The following is a 14,227-nucleotide window of genomic DNA, read 5'->3' as shown; positions in this document are numbered from 1 at the left end:
GTTATTTTCCAGATAGGTGTATATGTGTGTATATATATATATATATATATATATATATATATATATATATATATATATATATATATATATATATATACACACACACACACACCCTGCTTTATTACATAGTGCACAGGAAGATAAGGACACAACAGTAGAAACTTCAACACAAAAGTGGAGACAAACAGCTAATCTTGACACTCAGCAGAGATTTTTGCTCAAGAAAAAACACTTCAGGCCAAGTACATCAGGTGGTTCTCGCCAGACTTACACATCTTTCACATCTGACACCTCATCCTGTTTGCGTTCAGTCATCCGGGCACATCGTGGACAGGTTGTGGAGTTGTCATAATAACAATCTCTGTAGAGACACAGAATAATCAACAGCAAGTTTTATTACAGAGTTGTCTACATATTCAAGTTGTTTTTGTACTGTAACCCTATCAATGATACCTGGCACCTTCAGAATTAACATGAACCTGAAAGAATGTGGACTGATCAAAACTACTGCACAGTTCCTCTACATTTACACAATTACTGCTTCCGATAGCTGGCTGCACGAGTGAGACGCCCTGTCTGCACTGCCTGGTCGTTGAGCATCCGAGCATGCGTTCTCTGCCACAGGTCTCACAGTAAAAAGACAGTACGCCAGATGAGCCCCAAAGGAATGTCTGCATGTTGCTTTTTCTGAGAAAAAAACAGCAGACTAACTGTCTGTTCTGGGGAAGACTGAGCGCTTCCAGGCCCACTCGTTACAGCTTGAGCTCTAAATATTGTAACTACAAGTTTCATTTAAAACTTATATTTAAATCATGTCAGTTAATGATCAGTAAAGTGCTAGCTATCAGCTGGACGAAAAAAAAAACTTCAAATGAGATCACTATTAACTGGTTCTTTTATCGTGGATTAGCGAAACCAATGTAAGTCTTCACAAAAGTCCTATGAGTTTAGGATGCTTCCTTTTCCAGACATTATCTTGACTTACCTGTGGAAGACAGCAGAGCAGTCGTGGCAAACTGAGGTGTGGCTGTCAAAAGGGAACAAGATGTCTCCCTCCCTACACAACTCGCACACGAATCCTTTGGCCTGACAACGCTACACAAACACAGAAAATATAACAGGAGGTCAGCGTTCCAGGGCTGTTCTTTCTTTCTCCTGCGAATAATGATCGCTAAATGATCGTTCTTGTCTAACAGTGGTTAATACCCAGGTTAAAAGTCATATAAAGAAGGCAGAGGGGTTACAAAAGGAAGTTTGCTGTGTGCTCACTGAAGTACTTTAAGAATACACTCACCTCACAGTCTAGTTTGATGTGTTTAGCAAATGTTGTGTGGACTTCAGTGAGAGAGCAGCTGAGTCGACCACTAGAGATGTCAATCAAATCCTGTAGTGAGTACATGTCATCATTCTCCACAAAGTGCTGGCGGTCTTGAAGCTGTAGAACACAAACCCAGGGAATCAGTGTTATTGCGTCACAGAAGTACATGCATGCGTTGGTACTGTGTGAACTTTTGGTGCCTATGAGCCAAGAGCAAATACATTTTGTGTTGTTCAGATGGCTTTTGTCTTTGTCTGTCAATTTTTGTCTCATGTCATATCATTGCCAAATTGATACTAAGTGTCGCTCTGCCACCAGATCAAATAACGGAAAAAAATAATCAATAATGAAGCATCTAATTTAACTTAAAGTGCATTTTACTTGACAGCAAAATCCCACCATCAACAGTGATTTATAATATCATTTTCATCAATGTTATTTAAATATCTTGGGTTTTTTTTAATAGGTCTGTTTTTGTTGACTTCAAATATTTGTCTGAATTGTTTCAGCTTCCAATTTGCATTTTTACAGTTTATATAAGTGCAACTAACACATTTGGAAATGCTTTGATGACAAAATGTACATGTTGTGAAAATGACACTGGGCCTTTGTAAAGAGTTTACTAGTATACAGCTCAAAATTCACTGTCTGAAAAGGATTTACATCTGCAAACATTCTGGGTGCTGCATTAACACTCCACCACATGATGGTGCTGTTGTACCATAAAACCTACTGCACATGCGTGGAAAAGACTGTATCCATACTTGCAGAAGTAGTCGCGCCTCCATAGCCTCCTTACAGGTGATAAAATAGGGTTTCATCAACAGAATATCTTGACGAAGTTTCTGTTTATAGGAACACAAACATTCTACTGTCACTTAGATGCATATAATTTCCCTTGTGAGCATTTACTTGCAGATTTACTTCCATTACTACAGCACCACCACACAAATGCAGCAACAGTTAAAAAAGTGCTGTGTAATGGAAAAGGATTCCCTTTAGTAGAGCTGCAAGTGTGAAATATGATTTGAAATCAATATGTAGTTTTATCTACGTAAATTCGTATCAAACAAACCTTCTAGTCAGGTCCTACCCACCCTGATTTCAACTAGTTCCTCCACAAAGTTGAATAACAGCGGGTTGATTTCTTTCAGCTTCAGCACCGGTCGTGACATCATCAGGGCCAGGTAGCGCAATGAGGAGCGACAGACCTGACAGAGAAACACAGTCAGAACAAAGGGACGCTAAACACGGCCGAATGAACACACTGATACCACTTTTACACAGAAAGTGATGTGGGTTGCGAAACCTGTGTTGGTGGACAGCCTGTCCATCTATACGCATCATCTGACCTGGCTCCACAACCCTCTTGTCCTGGCTTGAACTTGAATGTGTGTCAGATGGTGCAGGACTTTTGCAAATTAGCAGCTCTATTAGTTAAGGGCATGGAATCTAAGTTAATTGATATTTAAACCACATTTAGTAGTGAATAAATAGGATTTGACAAAGTTCCCATCAAGCCACAGAAGACATGCTTCAACAGGCTGTGTAGCTCGTCACTAATCCATTAGGACTATTAGGACTCTTATGGATTGATGGGGTGGATGGATTTTACTTTTGGAACATAGTTTTGTTTATATCTGTCAGAAGATAGTGACAACAACCTGATTTAATGATTCACACATTTTACTGTCTTCCCCACTCATGTCATGTTCAATCTTGTGTTTCTTAACTGGCCTGTTCTTGAGACTGGATTTTATTTGTCTCCACCACGAGTTTAATTTAACAACCATCTCTTTTTGAAGAACTACAGTCAGTGAAGTAAACCCACATTACACACTCACAAAATGTATGTCATTGTATGGAAGCAACACAACATGAAAGACTGATATCTAACATGTTGAACACATTTTGTTATGGTTTGCGGTACCTTGCGTGGTTCAAACTCCCAGTTGTGGATGACACGAGCGGGGATGATGGCTGTATCATTCCAGTGACATGTGCTGCAGTAATACTGGCCTGTGTAGTCACACTGTCTGGCTTCACTGGGCACACCCCCTACAAGATTAATATGAAAAAGCCAGACTATGAGGCAGTTTAATTTGAAATACTCAAATAGATATGAAAATTGTAATGCAATTAACTTCAACTTTTTTTTTGGAGAAAAACAAATATGTCCTTTTAATTATAATCCTGGCCAAATGTGTACGGACAGTTGTTTTAGCTCATCAACTGTCAGTCAGCACTTTCTTTGCACTGCAAATTGACCCCGTTCTGTTCATAATATAATATTGAGAAACCTAATGTGACAATATTATATAACAATCTGATCACAGTACAGTTGTACTCACTCAGTGAAATAGGTGTGCGGCATTCTGCACAGCGGTAGTCTTGCCGGTCGAGTCCGATCTCAGGGCAAATACTGAGCTCGTACTCAGACTGGTGGCTGACCTTTGACCTCACACAGGGTTTAGTGATCAGGTTCATACATTTACTATGACATCGGTAGTAGCAACCTGAGAAGAAACAGTCAACAGCCTTACAAATACAGTCAACACTACAGTGCCTGGCTTTCCCAGACTCCTGATCGTGACAGCTGATTTCGTGAGGTGATATGAAGTATGACATTACAAAAAGATTGCGATACATTCATGAAGCATATGGAAGTGTGTGTGTGTCTCACCTGTGCAGGTATACCAAGTCTGGATGAGACCCCAGATAATAGTGCTACACTTGTCACAGGTCTGTTTCACACTCTTGCTCTTTTCCTTAGAGAACCGGTGCTCCAGCACCATTCTCAGATTAGGTTCATCCTCCTCAGGGTCCTTTTAAGGGTCAAAGTGGGAAAACAATAAATTATGGGAGACAAGCCACAGCACTTTACAACTCTGTATATGACACAGCTAGAAACAGACGTACTGATCAAAATGGACTATTTAACATTACTGATTTTTTTTTTCTCTTCCGATAGGAAATCTTGAAAATTATTTGTTGTGTTGTGTGTGTTGTGATTACATTTGTTTGTAGGTAGGTTTTTTTTGGTCAGTAATCAGTTTATTTTATTTAAATCTTTGTAAAAAAATTTTTTAAAAAAGACACAATAAAGCTTAAAAAACAAATAAATGAAACACACCATTCAATTTCTTGGCCAACAGAATTCAGGACAAAATAATGATACATTATAGTGAACATTTAATCAGCACCAGCAGCAACGCTGGGCTCTTGTCCCTTCTCTTCTCTGTACCAACCTTAAGTTCCTGCAGTTTGAGGCGAAGATGGATAAGTTTCACCACCGTGTCCTTCTGTCTCTCCGAATGTTCTGGCAGTTCCAAAATAAGCTTCTTACACTCTTCTATGGCCAGTTTCAACTGTTCAATGTCAGACGCTACAAACGAACCCTGTAGCAGGAGAGAAAGTAAAAGAATGTCTGAATATAAATGATGCAGAATGTCCTGTTCTGCATGTCACCACTCTTGGTTGTATAAGTTGTAGCTAGAGCAACATTATGTGTTTTCTGCTGAGCAGCAGAGACCTCTGCTGATACATGTGGTAATATAAAGGATGCAGGCACGTTCACATCTGTTAATTTAAGAATCGCCCAAGGCCTGCTGATCATGTTACAATAGTACTGCTGTACTATTGTAACATGATTTGAAGTGAAATAACTGATTTTGAAGTAGAAACAAGTTTAAACATGGGGAGAATTTTTTTGACTACTGTCAAAACTACTGTGACCTCCTTCATGCTTGTAACTGATCTCAGCACTGAATCCACAGCAATTGTGTTAAAATGCAATTGCTAACAGCTAGCTTAGTGACAAGCAGTAGGTAAGGGTTTAATTCTAATCCTTCTGAGTTTTAATAAATGTCCTCTGCAGTTCTAAGCTAGCTTCTAGTAGTTGAATGTAGCACCACAGATTCATAGTCCAGAAACAAACAGAGCTGGGAATGGGAATGAAAAAGTACCACTTTCCTTATTCCCCTGTCAGAGTACCATCCAAATGATGGTTTAAACAAAAAAATATACATAATGTTGCTTGCAGTTCTAATGTTCCTTACCACAGGTCTTGAGAAGTGGTCCTCAGCCAGACCAAGGTCCATTGTCCGATCTGAACTTTGGATTCGGGTCCCAGAGAACAGCTCAGGTCTCGCCTCTACAAAAACACAGACCAGTGTGAAATGGAAGAGCACGTGAGTATACACACTGTGGTTCTGTAAGTGGACTCCGTCATGCATGCTTATTTCACACACACACATGACCGCTGCCACTAGAGACAATCCCTTCACTCTCACCACTCAGGAATTCTTAAAGAAAGACAACACTAGCAAATAGAAAACAGGGATATTCAGGCATCAGTTCCAGTAATGTGTTTGCATGCTATTTGACAAGAAAGACGGCGATTGTGACATTATATTTGCTACTAAACAAGACATACAAACCTTCGTGACCAATTCTTCAGTAACTATCTATAAAACAAGTTTACAATCCATCTGTTGCATGATATTCTTGGAAATAAGTAACCCACTGTCCTGAGTTACATTCGTCAAAGCTCTTTGAGCTCTCTAGATGCCTTTTAAAGTCCTGACAAATGTTAAAATATTATGATTCTTATTAGTCATATATTTACAAAAAAGTAACATGATTGTAATTATACTGGAGTAATAACAAGTTAACAAATTTGTAACGTTTCTGAACAGTAACAAGTTAGAAAAAATTAGTGTCCTAATGAGGTTTTTTTTTTTAATGGCCACTGAAGCAGTTGAACAAGCTTCAAGCACAACATGTGACACATGACAACCTTCACAGAGGACAAGTTAAGAGACAGTTGTCTACTTGTGCCTGAACTTTAGATTCCAACAATTTCAGAGACAAATAATTAGCTTCTCAGTGTGCTAGATGATCCTCTTGACCAACAAGGTGCTTGCTGACGTTGTCAGCAAATTTGAGCAGAAGCCATAGTGGGCAGTAGTAATACAAGACAGGGTTGATGAGAGCAGAGTTAGCCGGCAGAACAACAGAGCATAACCAGGTTTGACTTCTTCGCTACTACCACCCAAGGTTATCCAAACAGCTGGGATGATGCATCTTGCAGCATCGGAAGGAAAAATTGCTGGACATGTGTGTCAGTTAAATTAAATTCTACATTGAGCGACACATCCGTAATTTTTAAAATGTGTTTGTTGTTTTGTTCTTTATACCCACAAGTACCAACAGGAGGATGTTCACTCACGTGACACAATTTCTCAAATGATATCAGTAAATAACAGTGAATTGATGCTCCAATGGATCTGAATCCCATGTTCTTCTTTCACTGTTACGATATTTTCTGTCAGACATTTTGTTCTGGATAAACAGAAAACTAGAAGCATGAATAAAAGACACACTGTAAAAGGCAGAACGTTCAGAAACAAATACGCTCCCTCCCCATCAGGAAGAACTGCGTTAAGATGCAGCCTCCATGTAGACTTGAGCACAAATATAATCCATCAAAATGACACTGTGAATAGCCTTAGCTTGACGTACAGGTTTTATAGAGATTCTGTAACAAAGATGTGATGATGTAAAAGCATGGTACTTTTCAAGTCATATGGCTCCATATTTCAAGCATGATAATGTCTGAGGTGTGAGCCAAACTCCTTCCTAACATGAACTTATATACTGGTGGTAACAATTTCCAAAGCACAAAGTTTGTAAGGTACTCTCAGGAGAGACTTAAACGGCTGATTAAATCCTTCACAAATTAAACACCTAAGAGGTGCTATGGCAATTCAGCTATATCACTGAGTACTACAATGATTAATTATGAGTATGTGTTTTCAATGAGAAGGAGAAAAGTTGCTAAATCAAGAACTGAAATGGAGAAATGTTATATGAAACCAAGGAAAATGCTATTAATCTACAACACCAATCCTACATTTACAAGGAAAGTACAGACCAATTCTCAACACCTGCGTACACCTCTGAACAAAACATGTCGAGTGAATCCAACTCCTCAAAGCAGAAAATGAAGGAGAACGCTCAGATGACACACACACCGGTGAAATGAGCTCAGCTAAAAAGGTGTCAGAGTTGCCTATCAAGATTATTGTAGTTAAAAAAAAGTCTTCCTCAAATACAAAAGTGTTACTCAGCAAAGCTTACACTTGTGATTTTCATTTCCTCAGAATAAACAACAGCCTTTGCAACTTCCTTGTGCAACATAATATGTAAACTTGCACTCTATTTTTATCAGAGACCAACTGAAAAGTGTTGAGAGCGTAAAACAGTGGTCATTTTGAAATATCCGAATAAATCAGGTTTAATTGATAAAGTAATTGCAGTTCAATTCTATTTAGACAGAACAGGGCTATAATCAATGATATTCATTAAACCTGTGTTTAGCCGGTAATGACATGTAAAATTGGCAACTGGGAGAGGGGCCTATTAATCTGTCAACAGAAGACTTAATCATGAGTCTTTGAGTGAAGCATACAGCAGAACCAGGCACACTGTAACTACGGTAACAGTGACATTTAGAAAAGCAAAAACCATCAGCAATCAACAACCAACCTGTTCAGTCAGGAAACAAGGGAAGAAAATGCACACTGATAACCACAATCAATCTACCACACAGTTTAGCTGTTTCTTGCTATGAACTTGTGGTAAACATTACCGTGCTGCAGGGGCATCTTGCCTTCATGGGGACCATCCTCTTCCTCGCCACGGTCAAAGGGATTAAGGCGGGTCTGGCGGAAAAGTGCAAGTCTCTCATCATACTCCATTTCGTCGGCTACATCTAAGAAAGACAAAATATACTACTGACCCACTTACATTTGGTAAATTGATGCTGTGTTGTGTTCTGGAACTAAGACAAAGAGGTGAAACTTGTGTCAGTCATTTCAAAGAAGCTGATTAGCTCTAACTCAGCTTCAAAATAGAAAAATAAATGCGTATTTGAATGTGGAATGATTGTTTGTGCTAGACAGGATGAATTTAATATTTCAAAACCTGCTGATCTGCGGAGATTTTCACACACTCCCATTTCTAGGATTTCAAGAGAGTTATACAAAGTGGTGGTGGTGGTTCTCTGTGGGAAATGCCTTGTTGAAGGAAGTTTATAAATGAATGGCCAGGCTGGTTTGAGCTGACATGAAGGAAACAATAATGCAAGTGAAGACATGCTACAACTTTATTCGGGCCTTGAATCGGATAAGTCAGGATTAACCAGGAAACTGACCAAAAGTGAAGAGTGGCAGTCTTGATGAGTCTCACATTCTACTGCAACATTCAGATGGCAGGTTGAGAATTTGGAGTGAACAATAGCAGTGGAACAAAATAGCGATACCCTGATATATCCTGATATTTCCTTTTTTAATACAATATCAATACACTGATGGCAAATCATTTTTAATTACATGCTCGAGAGAAACCTTGATGCACGTTTGCAACTTAGCTGTCAAACTCTTTGAAAGTCACCAGTTTGCAATATATAAATCCATAGTTCCTGCTTTTTTGGGAGGGTATTCCTTCCTCAGTTGCATAAATATAGTTACGTGACATAGATTTGTCTTGCAATATATCCATTACTGCAGAATTGTAATCATAGTGTAAGTAAAGTATTGTGACAGGACTATATCTTGTTACTCTGTGATTCCCAGCCCTATTTGCCCTTGTAAAAAACTTCGTATTGATCCATGCTGCCTTGTATCAAATATTCAGGCTTCTGCTGCTGGTGTAATGGTGTGGCAGATTTTTTTGGCATACTTTGGGCCTCTCAGTACCAACTGAACATCATTCTAATGTCTCCTGCCAAAATATTGCTGACCACATCCATCCTTTTAGGACCACAGTTTCTGAAACAATAATAATCAAAAGGCCACTAGATCTCAATCCAAGAGACTAACTTGGTGACGTAGGGCAAAACGAGAATTGCATCATGAGGATGCTTCCCACAAATCTGCAATAACTCCATGATGTGATCATGTCAATAAGGACCAAAATGTTCCTACCACCTGGTTGAATCAATGCCTCAGCGACTCAAGACAGTCCAACCTCTTCCTAACTGCTGGTCCAAAGAACAGGATATAATCAGATCTGATACAGAAGGTTCCCTTTTAACCAAAATACTACAACTATATTTCTCACTGAGCTGAGCAACGGGGTCTTCCGAGGAAACACTACAAAGCATTCAAACCTATTTGCTCAACTCATCCATTCTAACCAATCAGTGTTGTTGTAGACGGTCATCATTTTTAAAACGGTAACCATGATTATCTTTAGAATAATGCTGGTAAACGTGTATAAGTAAGAAAATAAGCGAAGCCCTGATGTTAACATTAAAAAAAACGGTAACGTTACATTAATACATGTAAACAAGCTGGCTAATGCTATCTAGCAGACAACCATGTTTTGATGCTAATGTGTTAGTCTTAGCTAAATTGAAGGGTATGGTCGGACGCTTACCCCGTTGTTGACATTAACAATCATCAGGGAACCGCCAGTTGTGAAATGTGTTAAACTGTCGATGCTTGTGGTCAAATGTGAACAGTTGTATTGTGACACTGTCATCAGCAACGTAAAGAAAAAACGGGAGTGAAGTCGAAATTCGATACATGCTACATATCCGGTCTATGTTTTCCAAAATAAATCTCTTAGCCCAACATTGCAAAGCACATTTTGTGTATTTAGCAGGCATAGATTCGAGGATGAAAAAATCGCGATAATCACACCCAATAAATAAATAAATAGGGGGAAAAAAACATAATGCTTTTGAATATTTTTTCAATGCACCATGTCAAGTAGATTTGGACGGAATGGAAGCGATGTTTAGTATTTTACTTTGAAAGTACAAAATCTCACTTCCGATTTTTTCATTCCTTTATACTAGAACAGGTTAACAGAGTTGAAAAGACATTTTAATTTAACGGGATATTTTGTCTTAATGTGATTCCATATTATCTGATTTTAAATAATAGATGAATTAGAAATTATCTCACAACATCCGCGTTTTTAAAAATTTATCACAGTGCATCCACAATACAGCCTATTAAACACTAGTAATATTATTAGTATTATTAGTAATCTGAGTAATATTCTGAATTGTTTATAACCGGCCATTTCAGAACAGTACAGCTTAATCGTTTGAACTCTTTGTTCTTCATTATCTTGAATTTTTTTCCAGTATTAGAGATTCCACAATAAAACATGAGTGAATATTTATATCTAACAATCTGTACGATTCTGAAGCAACAGCACATTTTGAATTTAATTTGAAACCCCATAACTCCCCAGTCTTTCTCACAGATTTCCAGTTACAGAATTGAATAATGTATTTTTGTCACAGCAAATTAGTTGTCACCACAAACATTGTCAAAGCCTTGAGAAAGAAAAAAAGAAAGAAAGACATAAAACAGACACTATCATTTACAACAGTCTTGCTGTTGCTGTTAATGATCATGTGGGGTGCACATCAGAGTTTCTCAACCTTGAAATGGAAAAGCCAATTCATGAATCGAAGCCAATGCAAAGAAAGAGGGTCAAACTCATCAATGCTGTTCATGTAGACTGGTCAGTTAAACAATAATAATCATTTTAAAAGTTCTAAGCCTAAAAGATTCTGATTCTGTGACATAAGTCAGTTTTATGAACCTAATTTCCACACGTTATCATATTGAAAGAAACTAGAAGCTTACTTGTGTATCAGGTAATTTATATATATATATATATATATATATATATATATATATATATATATATATATATATATATATATAAATACATTTCTGGCACATACATTGGATAAAGCAGGATTTGTGTAATTTCTTCATGGTTTGTTAATAAAAATGTCTTTGCTCAGGACGCTGAGCAAAGGACGCTATGTTCTCATTTATAAAGAGATCCACTGTTTAAAGAGCTGTTTTTAGTAATGAAATGCTGTGTTTGGCAAAAGCATGTGACCAACCTCTGACAACACTAGACACACAACTTTGTGTAACTTTTATCACTGCCAATAACAAAACTGGGACTGAGAATTTTAACCCAGACCTTCTCAGCATGACTTAGTCCACCAAGTCTTTGAGTTTAAACTCATGCATTGAAGGTCTAGCTGTGAGAAAAGAATGTCCCGCCCTTTTTGGGCCCTTAAGCAACAACATAAATACTGTCAACACAGCAACCCCTTTCCCTTCCATCAATCCATCCATCCAATTTCTTCTGCTTATCCTGATAAGGGTCGGGGGGGGGGGGGCCTGGAGCCTATCCCAGCAGCCTTCAGGTAAGAGGCAGGGTTCACCCTGGACAGGTCACCAGTCCATCACAGGACCAACACATAGAGACAGACAACCATTCACACTCACAGTCACACCTACAGTCAATTTAGAGTATCAATCAGCCTCGTCCCCTCTTGATGTCTTTGGACTGTGGGAGGAAGCTGGAGCACCAGAGAGAACCCACACAGGGAGACCGGGGCTCGAACCCAGAACCTTCTTGCTGTGAGGCGACAGTGCTAACCACTGCACCAGTGAGCCGCCCTAGTTTTAGTCCGTTATAGTTGGAAAAAAAAGTATAGTCTTTTAACAAATTAATTTAGGTCGATAAGTATTGAAGACTGCTGTTGGGCAGAAACCTTTTATCTACATATTTCAACTGTTCTTTCATGAATTGATGCCCAACTTCATCATATTGAGTGTTGTCAGTTCTTTGCCAGGCTACATCTGTAGGTTTATTTAATATTTTGTAGCTCAATAAGTTTTTGTCTTTGATTGTATTTGTGTCCATCCCTGAGGGTCCAACCCTAAGGGTTTCTATTATTGCTAACTGATCATTATAGCGTGAGTGTGTTTATTGTCTGGATGGCAGCTGTGGAGACTCTTCCTCTTCTGGAACAGAGCTGCTTTGTGCAGCTATAATTGAGGGAAGTATAGCCTTCATCCTAATGTACACTAAGTCCCACTTCGGTCATTATTTTTGTGTATAAGTAATCATGACAGGGTTATTTATATTAACAATTACAGAACGGGTCAGAAAGGAACATGAACATTGTTAAATTGTTAACATCAACATAATATTTAGATTAGGCAGGGAGACATTATAACTTTTAGGCAAACATGCTGACATTCTTTTTAAATTTCATGTTTCATTGACCTTTTTTTTTAGATTGCCCATTGGAGTAAAATAGAATTATAACAAAATTAATATACAATCATTACAGAATTTAAAATAATTTGAAAATACAACAGGAATTAGAAATAGGGGATACGTTTGTATCATTTCATCAAATTTGTGTTGTTTTTTCCCCTCTCCTAAAAAGCCCCCCCCCCCATACCCCACCCAACATTTTAGTGTTTGAATGAAATCATAAACATTTGTCATTTCTTTCATTATGAATTTTATAGTTGTTCCACTTGGAATTCCCCTCTCTGCAATGTTGGTATTTACAGCACAGCAACTCAATTTGATCATGAGTTCAACAAAAAAAAAATCCTGTGCAGTTTTATCAGTTTTGTCCGTAACAGCTGAGAACAGCCATCTTGGGTTATTGGGCCTTGAGCAGTTTTTAGAATTTGGATCCTTAATAATGAAAATGAGATGAGGAACAAATGTCTGTCATACATGTGAATATGCCACACCGTTTTCCCACAGAACAATATCAAAAATAGGCAAGATTTGGGAGCAGGTTTTCTTGGAACACAGCAAGCAATACACACTCTTCTTGAAAAAATAATGAAATTAAATGAAAAGAACCACTAATTTTTAAAAGGGCGTAACAGTACAAAGTCATTTTTAGTCTTTATCTGTAAATTTTATGTTAGGTTTTGTTTTTGTTTTTTTATAACAAATTGTCTTTCTATTGAAAAATAGGGCATTGGAGGTTGAGTGTGAAGGTCATTGCTATTTAAAAAGGGAATTTAAAGCCTGAGCCCATGGGGTACAGCTGGGCCCAGACCCAAGAGGCAACATGGACTCGTCCCCCTGTGGACCCACCACCTGTAGAAGGAACCGGAAGGGTCTGGTGCAGTGTGATTTGGGCAGCAGACCAAGGCAGGGGCCTTGGCTGTTTGATCCCCAGACATGGAAACTGGCTTTTGGGACATGGAATGTCACCTCTCTGGTGCGGAATGAGCTGGAGCTGGTGGAAGAGGTTGAGCATCACAGACTAGATATAGTCGATCCCACCTCGACACATAGCTCCAGGACCGGAACCCAAGTCCTTGAGAGAGGTTGAACTCTCTCCTTTCTCTCCTTCTCTGGTGTTGCTCCAGGTGGGAGGGCTGGGGTGGGTTTTTTGATTGCCCCCAGACTCTCTGCCTGTATGTTTTGGTTTACACCAGTGGATGAAAGGGTCGCTTCCCTGTACCTTCGGATCTGCTGCCTAACCCAAGAACTTGCTTCTCTTAGTGCAACTGTATAAAAGGAAGTGTCTGCACTTTTTGCTGAATTTGCTTGTGAACGAGTCTAATTAGCAATGGAGAAATATGTTGCTGCTGTTAACATGGCAAGATTCCACATGTGTGATATCTGACTCGGTAAGATACTTGAGACAAGCATTGAGGAATGTTTGTGAGCTCAGCCACTGCTCTTGAGAGAGCTGCCAAAGCAGGAAGAGAAATGGTTTGTTCGTGGTGCGTGCCACCAAGTCTCTCAGAGGTGGAATGCAAGTCATACCTCCACATCTGTTACAGGATTAATGAAGTCAAAGATTTCTGCATGTGGTAGACTCGCTGGTGAAGTACTGAAAAAGGCAGGACAATTTAACCGGGGAAAAAAGGCTAGCTGATTGGGTCAGCTATGCCTTGCAGTAAGATTGCATGTGTTTAGCTCATTGGTAATTTTGTGGAGGATGAATACAGCCTCATTCAGCTTTGAGCGTGACTTCAGAGTTCACTTTCAATTCATGAACATAGTCATATGAAAACACGGTAAACGAAGAAC

At 38.8% G+C, this 14,227-nt stretch overlaps 1 protein-coding gene across 2 annotated transcripts; it reads right to left on the bottom strand.

Moving 5' to 3' along the window:
• Positions 1 to 192: 192 nt before the first annotated feature.
• On the bottom strand, positions 193 to 9,900 carry def8 (differentially expressed in FDCP 8 homolog). 2 transcript variants are annotated; one of them, XM_086184823.1, is made up of 13 exons: positions 9,761 to 9,895; positions 8,129 to 8,162; positions 7,971 to 8,043; positions 5,377 to 5,471; positions 4,567 to 4,716; positions 4,002 to 4,143; positions 3,670 to 3,834; positions 3,249 to 3,376; positions 2,416 to 2,529; positions 2,083 to 2,163; positions 1,295 to 1,435; positions 986 to 1,095; positions 193 to 361 (listed from the first exon to the last, which is right to left on the bottom strand). In XM_086184823.1, exons 1-13 carry the CDS (start codon positions 9,772 to 9,774, stop codon positions 268 to 270), a joined length of 1,341 nt encoding a protein of 446 aa, XP_086040949.1. In that variant the 5' UTR covers positions 9,775 to 9,895; the 3' UTR covers positions 193 to 267. The 2 variants fall into 2 exon arrangements, with proteins under 2 accessions (XP_086040949.1, XP_086040959.1); XM_086184833.1 differs by lacking the exon at positions 8,129 to 8,162 and having other exon boundaries at positions 7,971 to 8,093; positions 9,761 to 9,900.
• Positions 9,901 to 14,227: the final 4,327 nt, after the last annotated feature.

The sequence above is a fragment of the Aulostomus chinensis genome, chromosome 2 (genome assembly GCF_037954235.1).
Source record: "Aulostomus chinensis isolate RoL2024-O1b breed Wild chromosome 2, RoL_Achi_v1.0, whole genome shotgun sequence".
In the NCBI taxonomy this organism is placed as follows: domain Eukaryota; kingdom Metazoa; phylum Chordata; class Actinopteri; order Syngnathiformes; family Aulostomidae; genus Aulostomus; species Aulostomus chinensis.
Note: the sequence above shows the minus strand (reverse complement) of the source record. Positions and strands in the feature narration are given on the sequence as shown.

Excerpts from the sequence above, each read along its gene's own strand:
- def8 (XM_086184823.1), bottom strand. Across the intron at positions 8,044-8,128 it reads ACAGCATCAATTTACCAAAT|ACCCGCCTTAATCCCTTTGA; the intron begins GTAAGTGGGTCA and ends CTTTTCCGCCAG. Across the intron at positions 362-985 it reads TGCTCTGCTGTCTTCCACAG|AGATTGTTATTATGACAACT; the intron begins GTAAGTCAAGAT and ends GTGTCTCTACAG.